The sequence below is a fragment of the Limulus polyphemus genome, unplaced genomic scaffold, assembly GCF_000517525.1.
Source record: "Limulus polyphemus unplaced genomic scaffold, Limulus_polyphemus-2.1.2 Scaffold244, whole genome shotgun sequence".
NCBI lineage: Eukaryota > Metazoa > Arthropoda > Merostomata > Xiphosura > Limulidae > Limulus > Limulus polyphemus.
Window position 1 is genome coordinate 739498 of NW_013665854.1, and position 20618 is coordinate 760115.

A 20618-nucleotide genomic window follows, 5' to 3' on the forward strand; every position below is an offset into this window, starting at 1 on the left:
GATTGATACTGTTTCCAAACCAACTGTTGAATTAAAAGGAAAAAACATTCCTCCGATGAAATCGTGTATTATGCATGAATATATTAAATCATAGGTAAGCTTTAAGTAGAGGTTGTCTTTCTTTAAACTTCCAACGCTTCCAGAATCAAAACCAATAAGAGTGATCCGGACTTGTGAAGCTATATCAGTATGTATAGCGTAGTTTGTGCACGATATGTGGCAACGTCATATTGATTGAAGTTTATTTCAATTATTTGTTTGTTGAATTTCGCACAAAGCTGCTCGAGGGCTTTCTGCGCTAGCCGTCCCTAATTTAAAAGTGACAAGAGGGAAGACAGCTAATCAACACCACCCATCGCCAATATTTGTGATGCACTTTAATCGATTAGTGGGATTTAGTGTCACATTATAACACACCCACGGCTAAAAGGGCGAGCATGTTCGATGATGTGATTCGAACCCCTAACATTGCAAGTCGAGATCCCTAAACACTAGAGCGACCTAGTTCGAGCCGAGCAGCATTCAAAAGGCTAATTTGTATAAAGCAGAATGCATTTAATATGCGTTCTGTAATAACTTAGTACATAAGAGTTGCTTAATCATGAATTTAACATTAATATCACCGAAAAGAATCCAGAAGAACCAGTGTAGATGACTTGTTACGATAACTAAAAATGTTAATACTGACAGTTACCACGTGGCATGATTTTGAGTGTGCATATCTAATGCCCTCTACAGAATGAAATGTAAAACATTCCTCTTTCTATCGTATTATATTTTATGTATATTATTTATTGTTATCTAGATTCTAGAGTATTGTAGCATGAAATGTTATACAGTTACTGTGTACAGCACTGTAGAGAAATAATGTATACTATACAGGGTGGTCCAAAATTATATTTTCTGTTTTAAAATTTAATAATTAAATAACTAAAGAAATACAACCATGCAGTTTTCACCATCCTGTAGCCCAACTGAAACAGTTTTTATTGACGTGTCAGTAGACTTCTACGCGATTACCATTAGTGGCTCTCAGTACGTCCAACCGATATTCGGTTTCAGTCCACGTTCGCTGCAACGTGTCTACAGTTACAGTGACGATACCATCTGTTATCCTGGTCTTTAGCTCCGTGATGTTTGCTATAGGTGTGCGATACACGATATCCTTAACATACTCCCAAAGAAAGAAGTCTAGTGGAGTGATGTCTGGCGAGCGCAATGGCCACGGAATTAGCCTACTGTTTGAGTTGGGCTACAAACTGCGTGGTTGTATTTCTTTAGTTATTTAATTATCAAATTTTAAAGTAGAAAAGGTAATTTTGGCCTACCCTGTATTTGAACCATATCTTGCGAATTTCTTTATCTCTAACTTTATTTTAGTCGCCAATCGCATAATAGTTCAACTTTTGTTCCCGGCTTCAAGAAAAAAAAATCATTTAGAATAATGGCTCTTAACTACTATGCTGACGGTGTATCAACGTAACTAAATGTAGTCACATTAAAGTCTCGAAATGACAGTTTCTATCTATTCACAAATGTATCGACGTACTTAAATATGTCTTGCTACTTCTACATTCTTTTCACCGAAAGCACAAAAGTATCGTGGTATATGTGATTGTCATACACTCAATAATAATATAGAGGGAACTTATATCCATGGCACAGTTTGTTTGTTTGTTTTCAATTTCGCGCAAAGCTCCACGAGGGCTATCTGCGCTAGCCGTCATTAATTTAGCAGTGTAAGACTAGAGGGAAGGCAGCTAGTCATCACCACCCACCGCCAACTCTTGGGCTACTCTTTTACCAACGAATAGTGGGATTGACCATCACATTATAATGCCCCCATGGCTAAAAGGGTGAGCATGTTTGGTGGGACGGGGATTCGAACCCGCGACCCGCAGATTGCGAGTCGAGCGCCCTAACCACCTGGCCATGACACAGGGTGCTAAAGATCAGTACAAGACCTTTTGCGAGTTAACGTCAGACAACTTAACTTGTTAATAAGTTATTGAATCCAACGTAATTGCAAAGTCTCCTTAGAATCTAATATCTAATTGATGAGTTATTTTTGTTGTGTTTTTTTTTCTGTTCCACAAGCGTCAGACCAATGTAATAGTATTATTCTCCGAGAAGATTGTTATAAGTTAAGGTATTGATTAAATTTTGAACTGTGGTGGCTTCGAGTCGAAGATAAACGATTTTTTGTTTAAAAGGAGTGTTTCTATGATCAGTTGGCTATTTTGTTCGATGGAATTAAAACTATATTTGTAGTTCATGCACCGAGTAACTTGCGTTTATCACTGATCTCTTTCTACTCTTCAATTTATTATCAGTGCGTATGTATTCGAATTTACAAAGCAATTTTTTAGAACTGTTGGTATTGCAGAAATAAAATGGAACTTTCGAAATCGATTAGTTTTTTTGTGTTTTTTTGTCGGGAAAATGTATGTTTTTCTAGTTGTAAAAACTTGAAGGTTCTCCTTTCTTCCTGTTTGTTGAAGATGAAACTAAACATCGCGGGCGTGTATTGACCCTGCATGTAGTAGAGCTCTGGATTTCGGAGCTGACGAACCAGGTTCGAATCCTTTCAATGTCTTAAAAAAATTCCCTCACTTTCAGTTGTGGGTGGTTTACAAGAATGACAGTTAATCTCTCAGCGTGGATGGTGGGTGGTAGTTTGCTGTGACTGATTGCCTTCCATCTGGTTAGTAGTTCGAAATTAGGGACGGCGGCAGATAGCATTAGTAGCTTTGCCATAAAATATTAATACTTACACATCGTACTTATTCATCCTTCTGAAGGAGAAACATCGAGAAATAATATTGGGTACTAAAATTATATCTATTATAACAACACTCAGTTTTTGTCTGTTCTGAAAACCCTACTATCTAAATACGCATGCGCGTGCAATTCATTTCAATGGGTGTAAACAAAAAGCGGTCGTAAATATACTTTAGTAGACATTTTGTAAAGCAACATATTAAAAGCTTATTAAAGTTTTTATAAAAAGGTCTAACGTTAGGTCATAAAATAACATTATAAGTTTATTTATTGATATTATTGAGTCCAGTAAAGTTTAGCGGTAACTAAAGTAAAACAAAAAAACATACACAAGTTACAGTGTTAATTTATCTCTTTGTCAAATAAAGGCTTAACTAATGTTAGGTCTAAAGAAATTGGACTTATAGATTTTGGTGTTTTCAATTAGAATTCTTTTGTATAATTCTAGAAATCCTGTAGTTAAAAAAGTGCTGTTGCAATAAAGAGACTGCAAATGTTTTGGTGGTCTTTGCGAGTATATATGTATATATATATATATATGTGTGTGTGGAACTAAAACCTGCTAGGAATGTTGCACTGTATACAATAGATACGGTACTTTACCAACAATCTGTTTTCGGGAGGAGTTATCTGTTATTTGCATTGATAATGTTTGTTTGTTGAAACCCTGACATAAGTGCAATCGATGTTCCTCAGATACACACAAATATATATATCGTTCTTGGTACACTAATGTTTCGTGAACTAAAGTAATTTATTCTCCACAGACAAATTAAAAAAACAAATCTTTTCTTCATAATTCGTTATCTAAAAGATGGATCAAATGATTTACCCACAAATATAAATACGAAACCCCATAAATAAATACAATGCCCAACCCTTCAAATATATATATTTTTTTAAAACATTTTATGAGCTTCTAGTTAGGCCTACAGAGTTTGAACTCTGCTTTCTGTTGTGGTATGTGAAGCATGCCCAAGTGTTTCTTTTCCTTTTAGATAAAAAAATGAAATTCTGTTATTTACCAAAATTTCAAACGTTTTTGGCACTTGTGCGTGTTTTGGCGCACGTGTTGAATGTATTGCATGCAAATAGGTGGCTTTGAAGTGCGATGACCTTATTCTTGTACTAGTCAAACATGTTAAGGGTCACTCTTTCTTTCTTTTTTCTTTTTTTTTTTTTGGTATTGCTAGACTTTCCCACGGAAGATGGGGTTGGAATATTCCTTATACTTTTGTTAATTTCTGTAGATTTTTAAATAAACTGTTTGTAATTTACCTTAGTGTTCAATCTCTTGATAAAACGTTTAGAAAAAAACGACTTTTATATTCCAGATATTTATAAAAGAAGTTTTATATTTTAACCAACATTTCGCCTTTGCGGGTTCATTAGGGTTAATACACACAACTGTTTCCTAAATTCAGTAAGGTCAGACATTCAGTTAAATTCCGAAAGACATTTTCTTCCAGTCCTCAAGTTAGAGCGGGTATTGCTCTTACTTCTAGGAAATTAGTACATCTGAGAACATCACACTAGTAGACCAATGGTCAATATTAAGGTTATGGTCCTTTTGTACAATCAGTTAGGATATGTATCCAAATTAGTCAAAATGAAGTTTTTCCCCCACCTTATTTTTAGCAGAAACCGCTGATGATTATAAAAAACATCATCAAGTATGTATATCTTAACTACCCTCCTTTTTACAGCTTCTCGAATCCGATATGAAATTACGCAAGGAAATATAGGGGGCGCTTTTGCAGTGAAAAATGAAACTGGTGCTATCTACGTTGCTGGACCTTTAGACTATGAGACGAGACAAAAGGTAAGTTGTTGTTGTTGTTTCGTAAAAAAATGTTATCTAATTCAAGAAAAAAGCTCACCAAGTTACGCTTATCTTCTGAACCTCAAGTTTCTGAAGACATCAGAGTATTAAGTATTAATCAGTGTATTATGTCAAGAACAAGGAAGTCAATTTACAAACGCCCCTCTCCAGTGGCACAGCGGTATGTCTGCGGAGTTACAATGCTAGAATCCGGGTTTCGATACTCGTTATGGGCAAAGCCCAGATAGCCCATTGTGTATCTTTGTGCTTAATTACAAACAATTTACAAACGTCAGAATGTAAATTTAATGTTATAATTACAAAATTTCAAGTACAGTAGAGAGAGGGATCAAAGAAAACAAAAATTAAGATTGTAACACTTGCACAATATTTCAAGTACAGCTGTCGTAACCCTTTATTGCGGTCTGTAACGTACAGTTAACAAATCTATATTTGTGCTTAATACACATCCACATGCTTGAATTCTGTTGTTGGATGCTGTTACATTCAGATAACAGTCTAGATAAGTCATGGATTTTTTTTTTTTTGGTTCCTCAATTGAACAATGAAATATTACACTATTTGCATCAGGTTTTGTTTCGTACAGGTATATAGATATACATCAGTTAAAGCTGTTTTAGTTTTTACGTCATAAATGATACAAAAAAAAGCACCTGGTTGTGATCAATCGCTTAAAATAAGAAGAGTAGTGATAGCAAGTTTTATTCGAAATTGATACAAGTTACGTATCAATTGCACTTATCCAAATTTTCGTGTGATATTACAAATGAATATGAACAATTATTTCGTGCATTATTCTTGATATTATGAATGAAACAAATGCTCGTATTATAAGATAAAAAAATCATATGTTGTTACCTTACAAAAATATATCATTTCCAGTCTATCCATAGGATTCGGAACGAACTTGAAAGTGTATGTGTGGGAGACTAAAATGTAAATGTGTAGACCTACATATTGGTGAGGGGAGGAATTGACAGGTTTTTAATGGAAGTCCAACCTAGCATTCCCTCTTTCTCATATGTGAATCTGACATACATAGCAATGGACTTTCGCTGGAGGCAGTTTTCCAGACAGTAGATTCAATAACTTCTTTTGTAGATAATGCATCGCAAATAGTGATGTCCCATATCATATACACACAGGTATAAACGTTTGGTCATATCCATGCGTACAGATATAAATTTAACTGGATATTCACGTCATTAACCTGTAACATCAAGTCAAGTACAATTCCACCTATTACTATCCAGCCCACTCAGTCCTTCATTCCTGTTTTCAATATATATGTAATTGTGCAGTGAAAGATGGAGAGGTATGTTCATTTACATAAAGTTTTCATGATGGCAAATACTGATTTATGAAAAACAGAGAATGTAATATGTAAAATGAAACATATAGAAGAGAGAAGACAGGGGGTAAAAATTGGCCTAAAGGTATTTAATATTTTCGAACTGAACGGCAGGTTATATGCCACATGGGTAAACGGCCAGGTCAGAGACCCTAATTTAGAACTATTAATCAGAAGGATGGCTATCATACACTGGCATCCGCCTCCTACGCGGTTGTTCTTGACCATATAGCGAGATTAACTCTCATTTTTATAATGCACCCACATCTGAAATGTCAGAAAAGTTTATAATTTATGTTGTTGTTGTTCAACGGCATTTTGTGATCTCGAACCTTGGACCCTGCGATCCGTAGCCCGGCACGCTAACCTACAATCCCACGACTGGAAGGAACGCGCGTTATACGAAGATGTAAAAAGAATTAACGGAAGTTCAAATAATGACAAAAAAACACCATTCTATCTTTCCATAAAAATATATGTATATAAACGATAAATTTTACCCTAAGATAGCTGATTATATTGTACGTCTACCGCAATTACATCACTTCTCGTACGTTCCACCAGGAAATTTTATTTTTTAGAGCAAAATTCTAAGAAGGCACTATTATAAAATTCACTTTAGAAATCTAATATTGAATTTAAAACGTATAATAAATGTTTTATTGGATTAAAATGTTGCATTTTCTTAAAGGATGAACGACAAAAACACTGCTCCTCACGTCACATGTGCAGATGATTGCTTCTGCCAAAAGCAACACGCTGATTGAATCATAGACCACTGTGCTCAGAGGCAAATAAAACTTTAAAATGATTTAATCGTTCAAAATGTTTAAAATAAGAAAATAAAGGAAGAAGAAATGAAAACCTTCCGGATTTTTTTTTTTATATTTTGTTATCTATATTTGTAATTCTGTATTATTAAACAATGAATTTAACTTTATCTATATGCATTAGAATAGAATATATTTCAGAAAAATAAATATATTTTTGGTGATTTTTGTTTCTCATTTTCTAGCATATATCTTGAACTTGCAATTATGATCTATTATAGGAATTATAACAAGTGCAGTTAGATAGAAATTTTACACAAACGTCAATCCACAGCAATCTACATAATAGAATGAGGTGTAGAAGGCTCAAACCAAAACGAAAAAGAAAGAAAATCTATTACAGAAAACAACATAATATGTTTTCTTTTTCTCTCTCTCTCTCTCTGTCTTTGCCGAGAAATAAAGAAGAGTGACATAGTTAATTACAAATTCCTGGATGAATCTTTATTTTTAATTATCCTGGAAATGTTCAAAAATATTAACTTTTAATCGATATTCTAATGTTTACAATGGCGGAAACGCTTTAGAAATTCTAAATGTGCAAACATGCTGATTACAAAAGGAATGGTGAAGATTGAAATTAGTTCTAGCCGCTAGCGATTATCCTGAATTGTTATGGCCGTTCACTACGCAAGCCCGAGGGATTATAACATTAAATTTCGGGGTTCGATCCCTGTGGTGTACCAAATCAAATAATCGCTGCGCTGCTCGATTTAGATAAATATAACACAAGGGGTCCCCAAAACGAAACTAAGATTATCTTAATGAAATTGATCCAGCGTTTACATTTACGTTTGAATGGCTTTATACACGTGTTTTGGAAGAATTTTACATCTCGATCATAGATAGATATCATACTAATGAACAAGACCTTTGTTTACTGGCTAGTATGGAATCACCCTTCTGTTAACATTTCAGTGTAAAGCACTTCTTTTAGTCCGAATAAAACAATTTCTGTTAAAATCCCTGTATTGGAATATTTGTAAACCAGCCAACAAATAAGTATATCTGTTTTAAGAGGTGAGTGTAACAACACTATTCTGTTAGCTTTTCAGGCCCGGCATGACCAGGTGGTTAGGGCGCTCGACTCGCAATCTGCGGGTCGCGGTTTCAAATCCCCGTCCCACCAAACATGCTCACCCTTTCAGCCATGGGGGCGTTATAATGTGACAGTCAATCCCACTATTCGTTGGTAAAAGAGTAGCCCAAGAGTTGGCGGTGGGTGGTGATGACTAGCTGCCTGCCCTCTAGTCTTACACTGCTAAATTAGGGACGGATAGCGCAGATAGCCCTCGTGTAGCTTTGCACGAAATTCATAACAAACCAAACCTGTTAGCTTTTCTGTGGAAAAAAAACTGTTGTTCACCAACCAATATAAAAAGACACCAATGTTAGCCTACATTGGAAAAATACACATGTGTTTGCTTTCCACTGAAAAAAAAATGTCTTTTTAATTGTTCTGCATAACAACACACTTCTCTTAATTTACCAATAAGAAAAGACACCATTATTAAAAAATCAGTATAAAAAACACATCTCTTATAACCGCACGGTATGGAAAGACACCTTTATTAACAAGTCAGTATAAAACACATCTCTGCGCGGCTGAAAGTATCGCGAAGGAATGACATGTATCACAACTACGTTTGGACATCGTTTGGCTTTCGTAGGTAGTATAATGCCACAGAAGATTGGTCGCTTTTGGGAAGAGTATGTAAAAAACAAATTTCGATACATTCAGTCCGGAGACAGAATTTCCAAGCGAGGAATATCTCTTTTACTTAATGACATTAGAACACAAAGGGTTAAGGATCACCATGGGGTACCAGAACCACCCAGAAAAAGATCTGGAACAAGCCGTACCCCAGGCGTGGTAACCAGTGTTCCACAGCTTGTAACAGGTGAGGTTTCACGAACACAAAGCTGAGTGGCTAAAGCTGCCTACGTGCCCCAGGCAACAGTAAACAACAATATCAAGAATGATCTCTCTCTAGAAAAGCGACACAAGTCACCCACCCGTACACAAGTTTAATTCCATGGCGTACACGTTTAACCGTGGCATACCTCAATCAGCTGAGTAATGAAACGGATATGGTTGTATTTTATACGAAGACAATACCGGTCAAGTCATTGGACGTGGCGAAATGGATTGAACGATGCGGTGAGGCCCCAAAGTTGATTTAATAGAATGTACCTCCAGTAGCGGACTTTGCCTTAAAGTAGAAAACTATACCTTCAGGCCTTACCCTACGAGGGGCCCTCAAAAAATGTCTTGTTTTTGTTTTTTTACTTGCAGGGAGGCCACAAGCTAAACATAGCTTAGGGCCTCGGCATGTCTAAGCCCGCTCCTGTCAACCTCTAAAAATCAATGTATATAATTTGCCATAATAGATAGTTGATATTAACTAAATGGCTTATATGAAAATTTACGCTATCCCGTTAACATGCTGTTATAAAAATGCATCTTCAGTTACTAGTCAGTATAAAAAAAAATCTCTGTTAACCAACTGGTAATCAATGTAAAAAAAAACAATACAAATCTCTGTTAACCAATTGGTAGTCAATATTAAAACAAATCTCTGTTAACCAACTGGTAGTCAATATGAAAAACAAATCTCTGTTGACTAACTGATAGTCGATATAAAAATACAAATCTCTGTTAACCAACTGGTTGTCAATATAATTTGTTTTGTTTGTTGTTGTTGTTTTTAATTTCGTGCAAAGCCACACGAAGGCTATCTGCGCTAGCCGTCCCTAATTTAGCAGTGTAAGACTAGAGGGAAGGCAACTAGTCATCACCACCCACCGCCAACTCTTGGGCTACTCTTTTACCAACAGTAGTCAATATAAAAAAATCTGTTAACCAACTGGTAGTCAATATAAAAAAAATATCTGTTAACCAACTGGTAGTCAATATAAAAAAATCTGTTAACCAACTGATAGTCAATATAAAACAAATCTCTGTTAACCAACTGGTAGTCAATATAATAAACAAATCTCTGTTAACCAACTGGTAGTCAATGTAAAAAAACAAATTTCTGTTAACCAACTGGTAGTCAATATAAAAAACCAATCTCTGTTAACCAACTGGTAGTCGATATAAAAATACAAATATCTGTTAAACAACTGGTAGTTAATATAAAACAAATCTCTGTTAACCAACTGGTAGTCAATATAAAAAACAAATCTGTTAACCAACTGGTAGTCAATGTAAAAAAAAACTAATTTCTGTTAACCAACTGGTAGTTAATATAAAACAAATCTCTGTTAACCAACTGGTAGTCAATGTAAAAAAAACACAAATCTCTGTTAACCAACTGGTAGCCAATATAAAACAAATCTCTGTTAACTGACTGATAGTAGTAGTTTTTAAATTATGTATTATCGTAAATTATTTTAAAGTTTATTTACAATAATTTAGTTCTATGTTTTAGTTAAAAAATAAATGAATCCCTTTTCATAATTGTTTTTCCTTCACATTTTAATTATTAAAGCACGTTTAAAAATCTTGTTTTAAGGTGTTATAATTTTTATAAATTTGGTATTAGAATTTAACTTGTGTGATATTTTATAAGTTTTGTAAAGGAGAACACCATTGTAAACATATAGAAATCTAGTAACTCTGTATCAGAATTATTTTAGAATTCCAATTGTTTGTTTGTAATTAAGCATAAAGCTACACAATGGGCTATCTGTGCGCTGCCCACCACGGGTATCGAAACCTGGCTTCTGACGTTGTAAGTCCGCAAACATACCGCTGTGCCACTGGGGGAATTCCGATTGTTATCCTAGTGGAATCACTATAAAAGTAATGTAAATTTCTAATTGCATCTTTGTAACTATTGAGGGATAAATATAAATCTGTTTAACCACGAGTATTTAATATTAGCACGTTACATGTATCACTATGAATCAGTTTTACAGCAGTACTAACACTAAATAAATCTGTTTAATCACGAGTATTAAATATTAGCATGTTATATATACTACTGTGATGGCAGATCTTTGGTTGTAGTATCACTAAATGGTGATACTTGTAAAAGTTACTGCCTAGTAATGGTTAACACGATTTCTGTCTTCGTCTTATTGTGAAATAGTTAAGATGCGTGATTGGTATACATACAAGAGGCAGTTTTGTTTACGAAAAACATATATTTAGTGTTAACCTTGGACCAATATTAGATTGAAAATTATTTGAGCAAGGACGGTTCTCTTGCTCCTTGTTTATCATGAAAATTATTTGTAATAACAGATTATGATACATTAATAATTTCTACCGTATTTTATTTAAAATAAAATCTACTTTCCTATAATAGGTGAAGTTACAAATCTGCCACATTCTTCATTATTAATGATCAACGTTTATCATGCACAGTGCTTTCCTTTTGTTCGTGTTTAATAATTAATTAAATAATTAAAAAGTACCACTTTAACAGCTGTTAGAAATTATAAATTCCGGTTTTTCTACTCCATGTTGATAGTGGTCTCTTCTTAGACACCTGTCAGTTTGTTTGTAGTTTAGCGCATAGTTACACAATGGGCTATTTGTGCTGTGCCCACTACAAGTATTAAAACACGGCTTTCAGCGTTATAAGCCTTCAGACTTATCGCCCAGCCAATGGGGGGGGGGGGGGTATACGCTTGTCAGAAAATTTAGACTCGCTATCTTCTTAATATTAGGAGCGTACTGAAGAAAAAATTTATTTTGTTGTTCTCTTGCAATTAATGAACGTATTTATTTGTATTGTAAAGATTGCAAGTCCTTAGGCTAAGGTCAGTGGAGTTTTAACGTTCGCTTTTCGTTTAACGACGTTTTTGTGTTGTTGTCTTTTATTATTCTTTAGTACAAGCTGCGCTTGGTAGCTTCAGATAACCTTAACGAGAACTACACCACGGTTGTTATCCGTATTAAGGACGTGAACGATAACCCGCCCGTCTTCGATCGATCCACCTACGAGACACAGATTATTGAGGAAGATAATAGGGATTTACCCAAACGCGTGCTACAGGTAAGTTTGTACTGACTGTCCTTTTTATGCTAAATACCTCTGTTCTTGTATGCCGTGGTGGTCTTGTCCAGTTATATTGTTGACATTGGCAGATATCAGATATCCATGTGTTTGCATCACTATTCTACTAGAAGTCACTTTAAAGTGTAAAACTGACATTCGAAACAAAGTCAGTGTGATTTATCTTTAAAATACAGAAACGAACTAATTTATTTGAAAAGGATGAAAATTCATACACTGGTTGGTGATCCACACTAAGCCTTGTACATGTTACCAAAACATAAAAAATAAGTTTCAAATACTATTTACATGCGATATAATATACTAACTGAAATAAGAAGAAGAGATTTCTGTAGAAAAGATATTTGATTAGTTGACTGGTTTTTAAATAACTTTTTTTTTGTATTCTTGTTTTACTGAACGTGTTTGTTTCTTTTTTGTTTTGTTCCCCTTCATCTTTGTTTTTCATTTTACACCGAGTGATATGAATTACTTTATAGGTTGTTTACAAGATAACATTATTGAAGATTTGTTTGTTTGTGTGTTTTAATGCAAAACCACATAGATAGGATAACTGCGCTCTTTCCATCGCTGAAGGATTGAACCCTGGATTTTAACGTTTTAAGTCCGTAAGCTAATCGCTGACCCACGAAGGGGGACGAACGTACTGAAGGAATATCAAAGATTATTTATGCTAAATAATGTAAATCAAATTAGATATTTTGTTAAAATGAAATGCAAAACTTGGCTATACATATTTTATTTCTAACACGTTTGAACTGCAGGATATTTCACAAACATGAATGTATGAATACTAGGGATGAACGGGTACTCGGCCAGATATTCGGCCCCGGCCGATTATTGGGCTACTCGGCAATAATCGGCTCCGGTCGAGTGTCAAAGTAAGACATCTAAGTCCTAATCTTTGTGGTAATTAACACACTACTGAAAGTTACAGTCAATAATTGGTTTAGTTTTAAAAAAAAAAAAAACGTGTTCCGATCAACAAAAACTGAACGCCCGCTGAAAGTCGTGGATTCGGAGAACAATAGGGGTTAATAACGGGCATGGCTTGAGGAGTGGATTTCTGGGGTAGGTGGGGGTTTTGAGAACAATAGGGGTTGGGGTTTGAGAAGTTGGGGCAAGGCATTGAAAGTTGAAAGTAAAACTTGTTCTCTTGGTGATTATTCGGTTAAATGTAATAACCGTCAATTGTTTTTGTTTTTAATTTTTGTGTATGTTGTTGTTTTTTTTGGGGGGGTAAGGGGAGAACCCGGTCCGGGTTTACACCCGGCCCCGGCCAAAGCTTAGTGACCGGGTATCCGGTCCCGGAATTCGGTCAAATTTTACTACCCGTGTATCCCTGATGAATACATTAGTTGAGTGTAAGCGCGGAATTTTTTCTTTTAGCGGCCCAGTGATTAGCGTGCCGGACTGTTGATCCGAGTTTCCCTGGTTCGCGCCTCGTTACCGCCGTAGATGAGTAGCCACGGATTAGCTAGGGCGGGGCACATCCTACAAGTGTATTTGTTGGTTCCTATGTCTAAATACGTCATAGGTAGCACTATTTTTTTTAAGCCACCTGTAACTTGCTCCTTAGCTTCTATGCACCTCATGCCCGTCCATTTCAACTCCAGGCTCACCCAAAATGTTGTACCTGGCTACGCCACTGTGTAGCCGCCAATAAAAAAACAAAAACAAACTGCATACCGCATTTTTGGGGCCATGGATGCATTATAAGAGTGACGGTCGGATCCAAGTATTCTAATAGAGTAGTCTACGAGTTTATGGTAGATGATGTTGACTGGTTATCTTTCCTTCAAAACTAGGGTCGACTAGGATATAATTCCTTCAAGTATCTTCCACACACACACACAAAATAATAATCACATGCTAATTTATGTAAAGTGTGGTTGAACAGCATAGATTTGGTTACTTCTGGGCCTTGAGCACGTGCTATAATGTTTTTAATAACAACTTTTCTTCTCGAGGTTCTTGGGATCTAACCCTTAATGGATGATAGGTATTAAAAGTATTGTTTAAACAAGCTTAATTTAATCGTTGTATCGTTTAAAGTCGTTCAAATACAGTTGCTCTTAAATTAAGGGTTGTCTCAAACTCATCTTTTAAAACAACCATTGATTGTCATAAATTAGGGATGTCTATTGTGAACAAAAACAGAGATTCGAATATTTGATATCAGTAAATCGTAAACAAAGTGCTTCCATATACATAAAATAAAAGATACTGGTTATTTGGTATCTTTTCAAAAACTGGTTATCTAGAAACTTAATCGAAAGATCATTTTATATTGGCAATTACCGGTTAATGAACCATTGCTTACTCAATATCTTCACAAAAAATTTATGTAAACACGATCTAATATTACAAACAATGAATCGTTGTCAAAACATAGAGCACTTGAAAAAAGCAGTTCCTTACTTCTCAACATTCTGATCGCACTAAATCATATTTATCCAGTCAAACTTAAAACTAAAAGTTCCATGTAGTTCTCCCAGTAAAAGAACTACATTAAACAAACTCATATTTACCTTGATTTTAGATGTTGACAGGTAGTCTTATAATTAATATTCAGCAACATTTTTGTAGATTTTGCTCGCAGCTCATGTGAGTAACTCGTCATCAAAGAATTAAGGGGATGTCAGATTAATCTTTTAGCAGAAGGCACTCTACCTTGAAACATAGAATTACCCCGGGGGAGAATGTTTCTGATTATGTTCTAGCTTCACTTTATTATCAATGACATGTATATTTGAAGTGATATCTCCTCGTCAACTTTAAGATCTAAAGGTACCTTCAAATAAATTAACACTCTGAACTTTCTGCGCCTGATAACTGCCAATTTATTGGTTTTTTACGAGGTGATCTCTGTCTTCCTCATGCATTTCTGGACACCTGTTGAATGTTTGATATTGCATAGTCATTTTTGCATAATGGGCCTTCTTTTACGACAAAAATAATAACGTGAAAAAAAATGGCGTTTCTATTATGAACCACAATATTCGAATGAGATCGTAGAAAGACTTGGGGTTGTCCTTATGCCTAAATATTTTGAAAAAGTAAATCCCCCTGTAGCTCATCGGTAAGCTTGAGGACTTATAAGACTAAAATTCGAGGTTCGATCTCCGAAAATAGGCAAACAAGTACTAAAAAATATTTATTCAAGGAGAGCATGTGCAGCCAGCATGTAGATGAACTGAGGCTTGGCATGTTTTCCTGAAACAAAAAGCTTAAAATATATAGGCTGTAAACAAAAAATGATAGACGAAATGAATATATGAAAAACCAGTTGTCAACAGGAAATTGGATGTTTGTTTTGAATTTTGCGCAAAGTGACACGAGGGCTATCTGCGCTAGCTGTCCATAATTTAGCATCTATAGACTAGAGAGAAAGCAGCTAGTCATCACTACCCTTCGCCAACTCTTGAACTACTCTTTTGCCATCGAATAATGGGATTAGCCGTAACTTTATAACGTCCCCACGGCATAAAGGGCGAGCATGTTCTGTGGCAGAGGTTTGAACCCAGGATAGGCAGTGTTTGTGCTGCCGATTGACTGCTCGCTATTCTCCATGTACAGTGTAAAAACTTTGATTATCAGTTAATAAAGCGTGGCATTCACATAATCGACTTCAAGATGTCATCGAAGAAAAAATGAAAGGTATATTAAGACCTGATCTTATCATCGTTTAGCTAGTGTCGATATAAGTTATCTTCCCCTGTAATTTTTTTATTAATTCTAAATTGGACAACGGTGATATAGTCTTTGAGTTTGCATTTGGACCTATTTTCTTTGTAAAGATTTTTTGTTTATGGAATTTAGCAAAGGGTTACTAGATTGGTTATCTTTGCTGGCATTCCTTAATGCCCCCCAGTGGCACAGCGGTATGTCTGCGGACTTACAACGCTAGAATACGGGTTTCGATACTCGTGGTGGGCAGAGCACAGATAGCCCATTGTGTAGCTTTGTGCTTAATTACAAACAAACCGTCCTTAATTTTAAAGTGATAGACGGACGAGAGGGAAGGCAGCTTGTCAACACCACACACTCTCAACTCTTGACCTACTCTTCAACAACGAATAGTAGAATTGACGGTCACGTTATAACGCCTCCACGGCTGAAAGGGTGAACATGTTGGCCCTATCGTAAAGCAAAATTATTTGTTTCATAATTAACGTATCCACTAATTGGTGGAAGGAGAGCTTTAATATTTGTACCTTTTTATTGTGAATAACACGCACTTGTGTGCTTTTCGAAACGAGCCGTCCTCTTTGTAAGGTAACGTTGTGGTAAATATCAAAAGGTTTAAACTTGTATATATACCTAGAAGAATAAGTTAGTTCGTATGATTATGGCCGGGCGTAGCCTTGTGGTCAGCTTACCGGACTTTGGATTCATTGATTAATGGTTCTCATCCTGTTTTCACGCTCTGCACTTTGGGGCCATGTGTGCCTTATAAGAGTGGCGGTCAAATCCTACTAATTTATTAGAATATTCCAAGAGTTGTCTAGCTGGTTTTCCTCTTAATCTATCAGTTCACACCAAGGGACGGCTAACGTAGATACGCATGGTGAATATTTGAAAAACAATATTTGCAACAGATGTAGCTTTGCGCAAATCTCTGTTTTAATTAAGCTTATGTTCTAGGACAAATTAGATTGGAATGGTTACTAAAAACGTGGGTGTTTTAGAAGTACCAAAATATCCTGTTATGCATATTACGTCATTTCAGATTTCGCATGCTTCTATAACCTTAGTTTTTTGGAAATGCTTTTATTATTATTTTTGGTTTTATATTCACTATTCAAATCCTACACGTGGAATGTTAAATGGAATTGTTAATATAAACACGTACGTGCCGTATTTTTTCTTTTAAAACTGAGACCCAAGATCTTTGAAAATTTATTGCTCTAGCGGATTTCGGCGAATTATATGCATGGCTTAGCACTTCGAATACTAACAAGACTTGATTATCCCCATGGCAACTAGGGGAAAAAACTACTGAACAATCAAAAATCATCAGCTGCTGTATGGATTGCATTAATAAGGTTGTGCTTCTGTAGGTCACAGCCACAGATGGTGATCGGGACCGTCATCAGGCAATTGTCTACTTTCTGACAGGCCAAGGGATCGAAGACAATAACCCAGCCCAGAACAAGTTTGCAATCAACAGCTCGACAGGAGAGATCTACGTTCTTAAACCGTTAGACCGTGATCGCCCACTGGGCCGCTCATATTGGCGCTTTACTGTATTTGCTGAAGATGAGGGAGGTAATGGGCTGGTGGGTTATGCAGATGTTCTTGTTAAACTTAAAGATATCAACGATAATGCACCCATTTTTCCGTCAGCTCTGTATGTTGGCAATGTGACGGAGGATGGGCCAGCAGGTAAGTTAATTCGAAATGTAACGTGTAGTATTTCAATAGCTAGCTTGAGAATTGTAAGCCGAGAAGAAAACAAATAATATCTCACTCAGCATTTGAATAGGATTCAAGTTTTTCTCTAAAGATAGTGATATATTGAAAATTTGATTTAAAGATAACATAATTTTTACTTACCCATAACATTTGGAAGTTGTTGTTGTTGTTGTTGTCTTTACAAACTAACTAATAAGTGGCCATAAATTTTACAGCATACATAAATAAAAAGTATAAATTTTTAAATTCATTTTCCATCAAAAGTAAATTGTCAAAACGATGAAACAGTCATTACAATGCAGTCAATAATAGTAACAAAATATATTAAATAATTTGTCAATGATGAATCTATTACAGTTAGTTCCTTTTTTACCTTACTCAGGCATGACAGTAATGACCATGACTGCCACTGATTATGATGACATAAAAGAGGGTGAAAATGCAAAACTGACATATTCCATTGAACAGAATCCAGTTAATGAAAACGGAGAGTTGATCTTCGCAATAGACAAAGACAGTGGAGTCATCTCCACAGCAGTGTGCTGCCTTGATAGGGAGACCAATCCAGAGTACACCATTAAAGTTGTTGCTACAGATGGAGGAAGACAGTCAGGTAAGTGAGATTTGTGATTTTTGAATCAAATGCTATGGCACTTCATTTAAATGATGACTGACAATCGACCAAGACTTTAAATGATGATTGACATTTGGCCAAGAAAATATTGTGACCTTAACTTTTAAACTTATCACTTCATTGTTATGGTGTGAGTACCTTTTTCCAGCTGGCAAAGCATTATTATGATTAATTATACTTTTCAAAGGACATTAGTATTAGGCCTATAATGTTTTCTAACAGTGCATTCTTTATCTAGTCCCATATTCAAAGATTAAAAGAGTTTATGATAACAAAGATTTAAGCAGTATTCCACATCTTGAACAGCTGATAAATGGAAACAAGATCAAAGAATATGACTGCATTAATTCTGAGCTGGTTAAGAAAAAATTGAGAAGTTTAAAAAAATGATAAGGCTCCTGGGCCAGATAATATTTCCCCAAGGGTTATTTTTGGCAGTCCTTAAATAGTGGGCAGATACCAGAGAATTGGAAGTTAGCTAATTTAACTCCTCTTTTCAAGAGAGATGATAAAAATTGTCCCAGTAATTTTAGACCCATTAGTCTTACATCAGTTGTGGGAAAATGATTTACAAAGTCATTTATCAAAGTTTAGAATTTTATTGGATAGTCAACATGGTTTCACTAAGGAAAAATCTTGCCTTACATATCTTTTAGCATTCTTTGAAAAGGTTACTGCTTGCTTATGTATATGAGGGTAAGGGTGTAGATTTGGTGTATCTGGATTTTCAGAAAGCATTTGACAAAGTGCCACATAAAAGGCTTGTAAAAAAATTAGCTCTGTAGGTGTGGGGGATAAGTTAGCAAATTGGATAAAAGAGTGGCTGGATGGAAGAAAGCAGAACTTTGTTACAAATGGAGTTCAGTCAAACTGGATTAATGTCACAATGAGTTGGGCAAATAAATGGCAGATGGGTTTTAATTATTATAAATGCAAGATAATGCATGTGGGTTATCATAATTTGAATTATAAGTATAATTTGGATGGGAATAACTTTAATAGTGCTATGAAGGAAAGGGATCTTGGTGTAATAGTTGATCAGTTTCTAAAGCCATCCAAGCAATGTGCTGTTGCTAGTGGTAGGGCAAATAGGATTTTAGGTTGTATCTACAGAAATATTGAATACAAGTCTAAAGATGTTATAATTTCATTGTACAGGTCATTGGTTAGGCCGCATTTGGAATATTTTATTCAGTCTTGGGCTCCTTACCTGAGGAAGGACATTGAATTGTTGGAAAGGGTTACTAGAATGGTGCCTGGGATGGAGGGGTTGTAATATGAGGAGAGGCTGAAATCTCTTAAATTTTTTCTCTTGTTGGGGGGGGGGGGGTCTGAATGAGGTATTTAAGATTGTAAAGGGAATTGGTAGTGTTGATGTAAGGTAAGGTAAGAGTCATCTTCAGCTGAGACAGTTTTATTTTTCTAACAAGGTGGTTGGTCTTTGAAATGGGTTGCCTTCAGATGTTGTTGAGGCAGTAAATGTGAGTGAGTTTAAGAAAAAGCTTGATAAGTATATGAATGAAAAGGGCTGGGTGTTCAAAATTTTTATCATTATCTTAATTCAGTTTAGAGGATGGAGCCGTCGAGATGGACCAATAGGTTCCATGTTGTCCCAAAACATTATGTTATGTTAATAGTATTTCAATCACACTAAGTTTGCCATATCCATTACTGATAAAGATGTAGTGTTAAAAAATATTATTTGCCTACTACTGATGTTTTATGACAAGTTTGATTAATTATTTGTCACTTCATTGTCCAATACTTTAAGTGGATCATTTTCACTGCATTTCAAATTTAATCCAAGATCATTAACCTTGAGGTATTTCATTTTGCTAAATTAACCAGTCCAGCTTAAGAATAGAGCTGATCAGAGTTACCTAAAAATAAAGTAGCTTTAGGCATCATGTCTTCTCTGTGCAGGAAATTTACAAATAGCAGACAAAATTTAATAATATGAACTAGAATTCAGGAAAACAAAAACAATCAAGTGTAATAAATTGGAAAACAGTTATGTATACCAGTTTTCACCCCAAGATATAGTTGCTAGCTAGTAGTATATTTTGAAGTTGCTATTAGTAGAAAGACCTACCATTTCAGTTTGCCACTGTTCTTTAATTTTTATGGGCTAAAAATATGATAGCATTAGAAAAGAGTTAGAATAACCTGAATTCTAACCTACAAATAGGGTTAGACTAATGTAATGCATCTTAGGTATGTGAGAATTCACACTTAGAATTTCAAACATCATTAAAAAAGCATTTCTGAACCACACATAGATTTAAGCATTAAGTATCCATGAATGATACTGTTAAAGAAACCAGAATTAGTTATTGTAATATGTATTGCCTAAACAACATACAGCATCATGCAATGAAGACGATTACTACTTATTACACTTACATAAATAAACACTAACAATTTTTACTTCAGAAAACATTATATGGTAAAAATGATATAAAACTGACAACACCGGGTGTTTGAATTGTTGATTTTGCATATACGCTGTGTTATTTTTAGAACTAAAAATCTGTGCGTATTGTAGCATTTGTAATAGGTTACGCATTTCATTGTTTCATCAGCCATGGTAAATTTAAACACTTGTCTTCTTTTCTAGCTTGGCATTTCAAAAATTACCTAAAATTTGTCTGTAATTTCAAAATATTTCAGTTTTAATAATTTTGGTGTTTTGCAGTAGCTTGCAATTTGTTTATGTAAGTACCAAACCCTT

The 20618-nt window shown here is 35.2% G+C and overlaps 1 protein-coding gene across 1 annotated transcript in view; it reads left to right on the forward strand.

Moving 5' to 3' along the window:
• The window catches only part of LOC106478724 (neural-cadherin-like), a 220242-nt gene that overhangs the window by 176620 nt on the left and 23004 nt on the right, over positions 1 to 20618 (forward strand). The window contains exons 14-17 of the mRNA XM_022382380.1: positions 4488 to 4603; positions 11650 to 11814; positions 16899 to 17223; positions 17636 to 17866. Of these exons, the coding sequence (XP_022238088.1) occupies positions 4488 to 4603; positions 11650 to 11814; positions 16899 to 17223; positions 17636 to 17866 (837 nt within the window). The remainder of the gene's footprint in view (positions 1 to 4487; positions 4604 to 11649; positions 11815 to 16898; positions 17224 to 17635; positions 17867 to 20618) is intronic.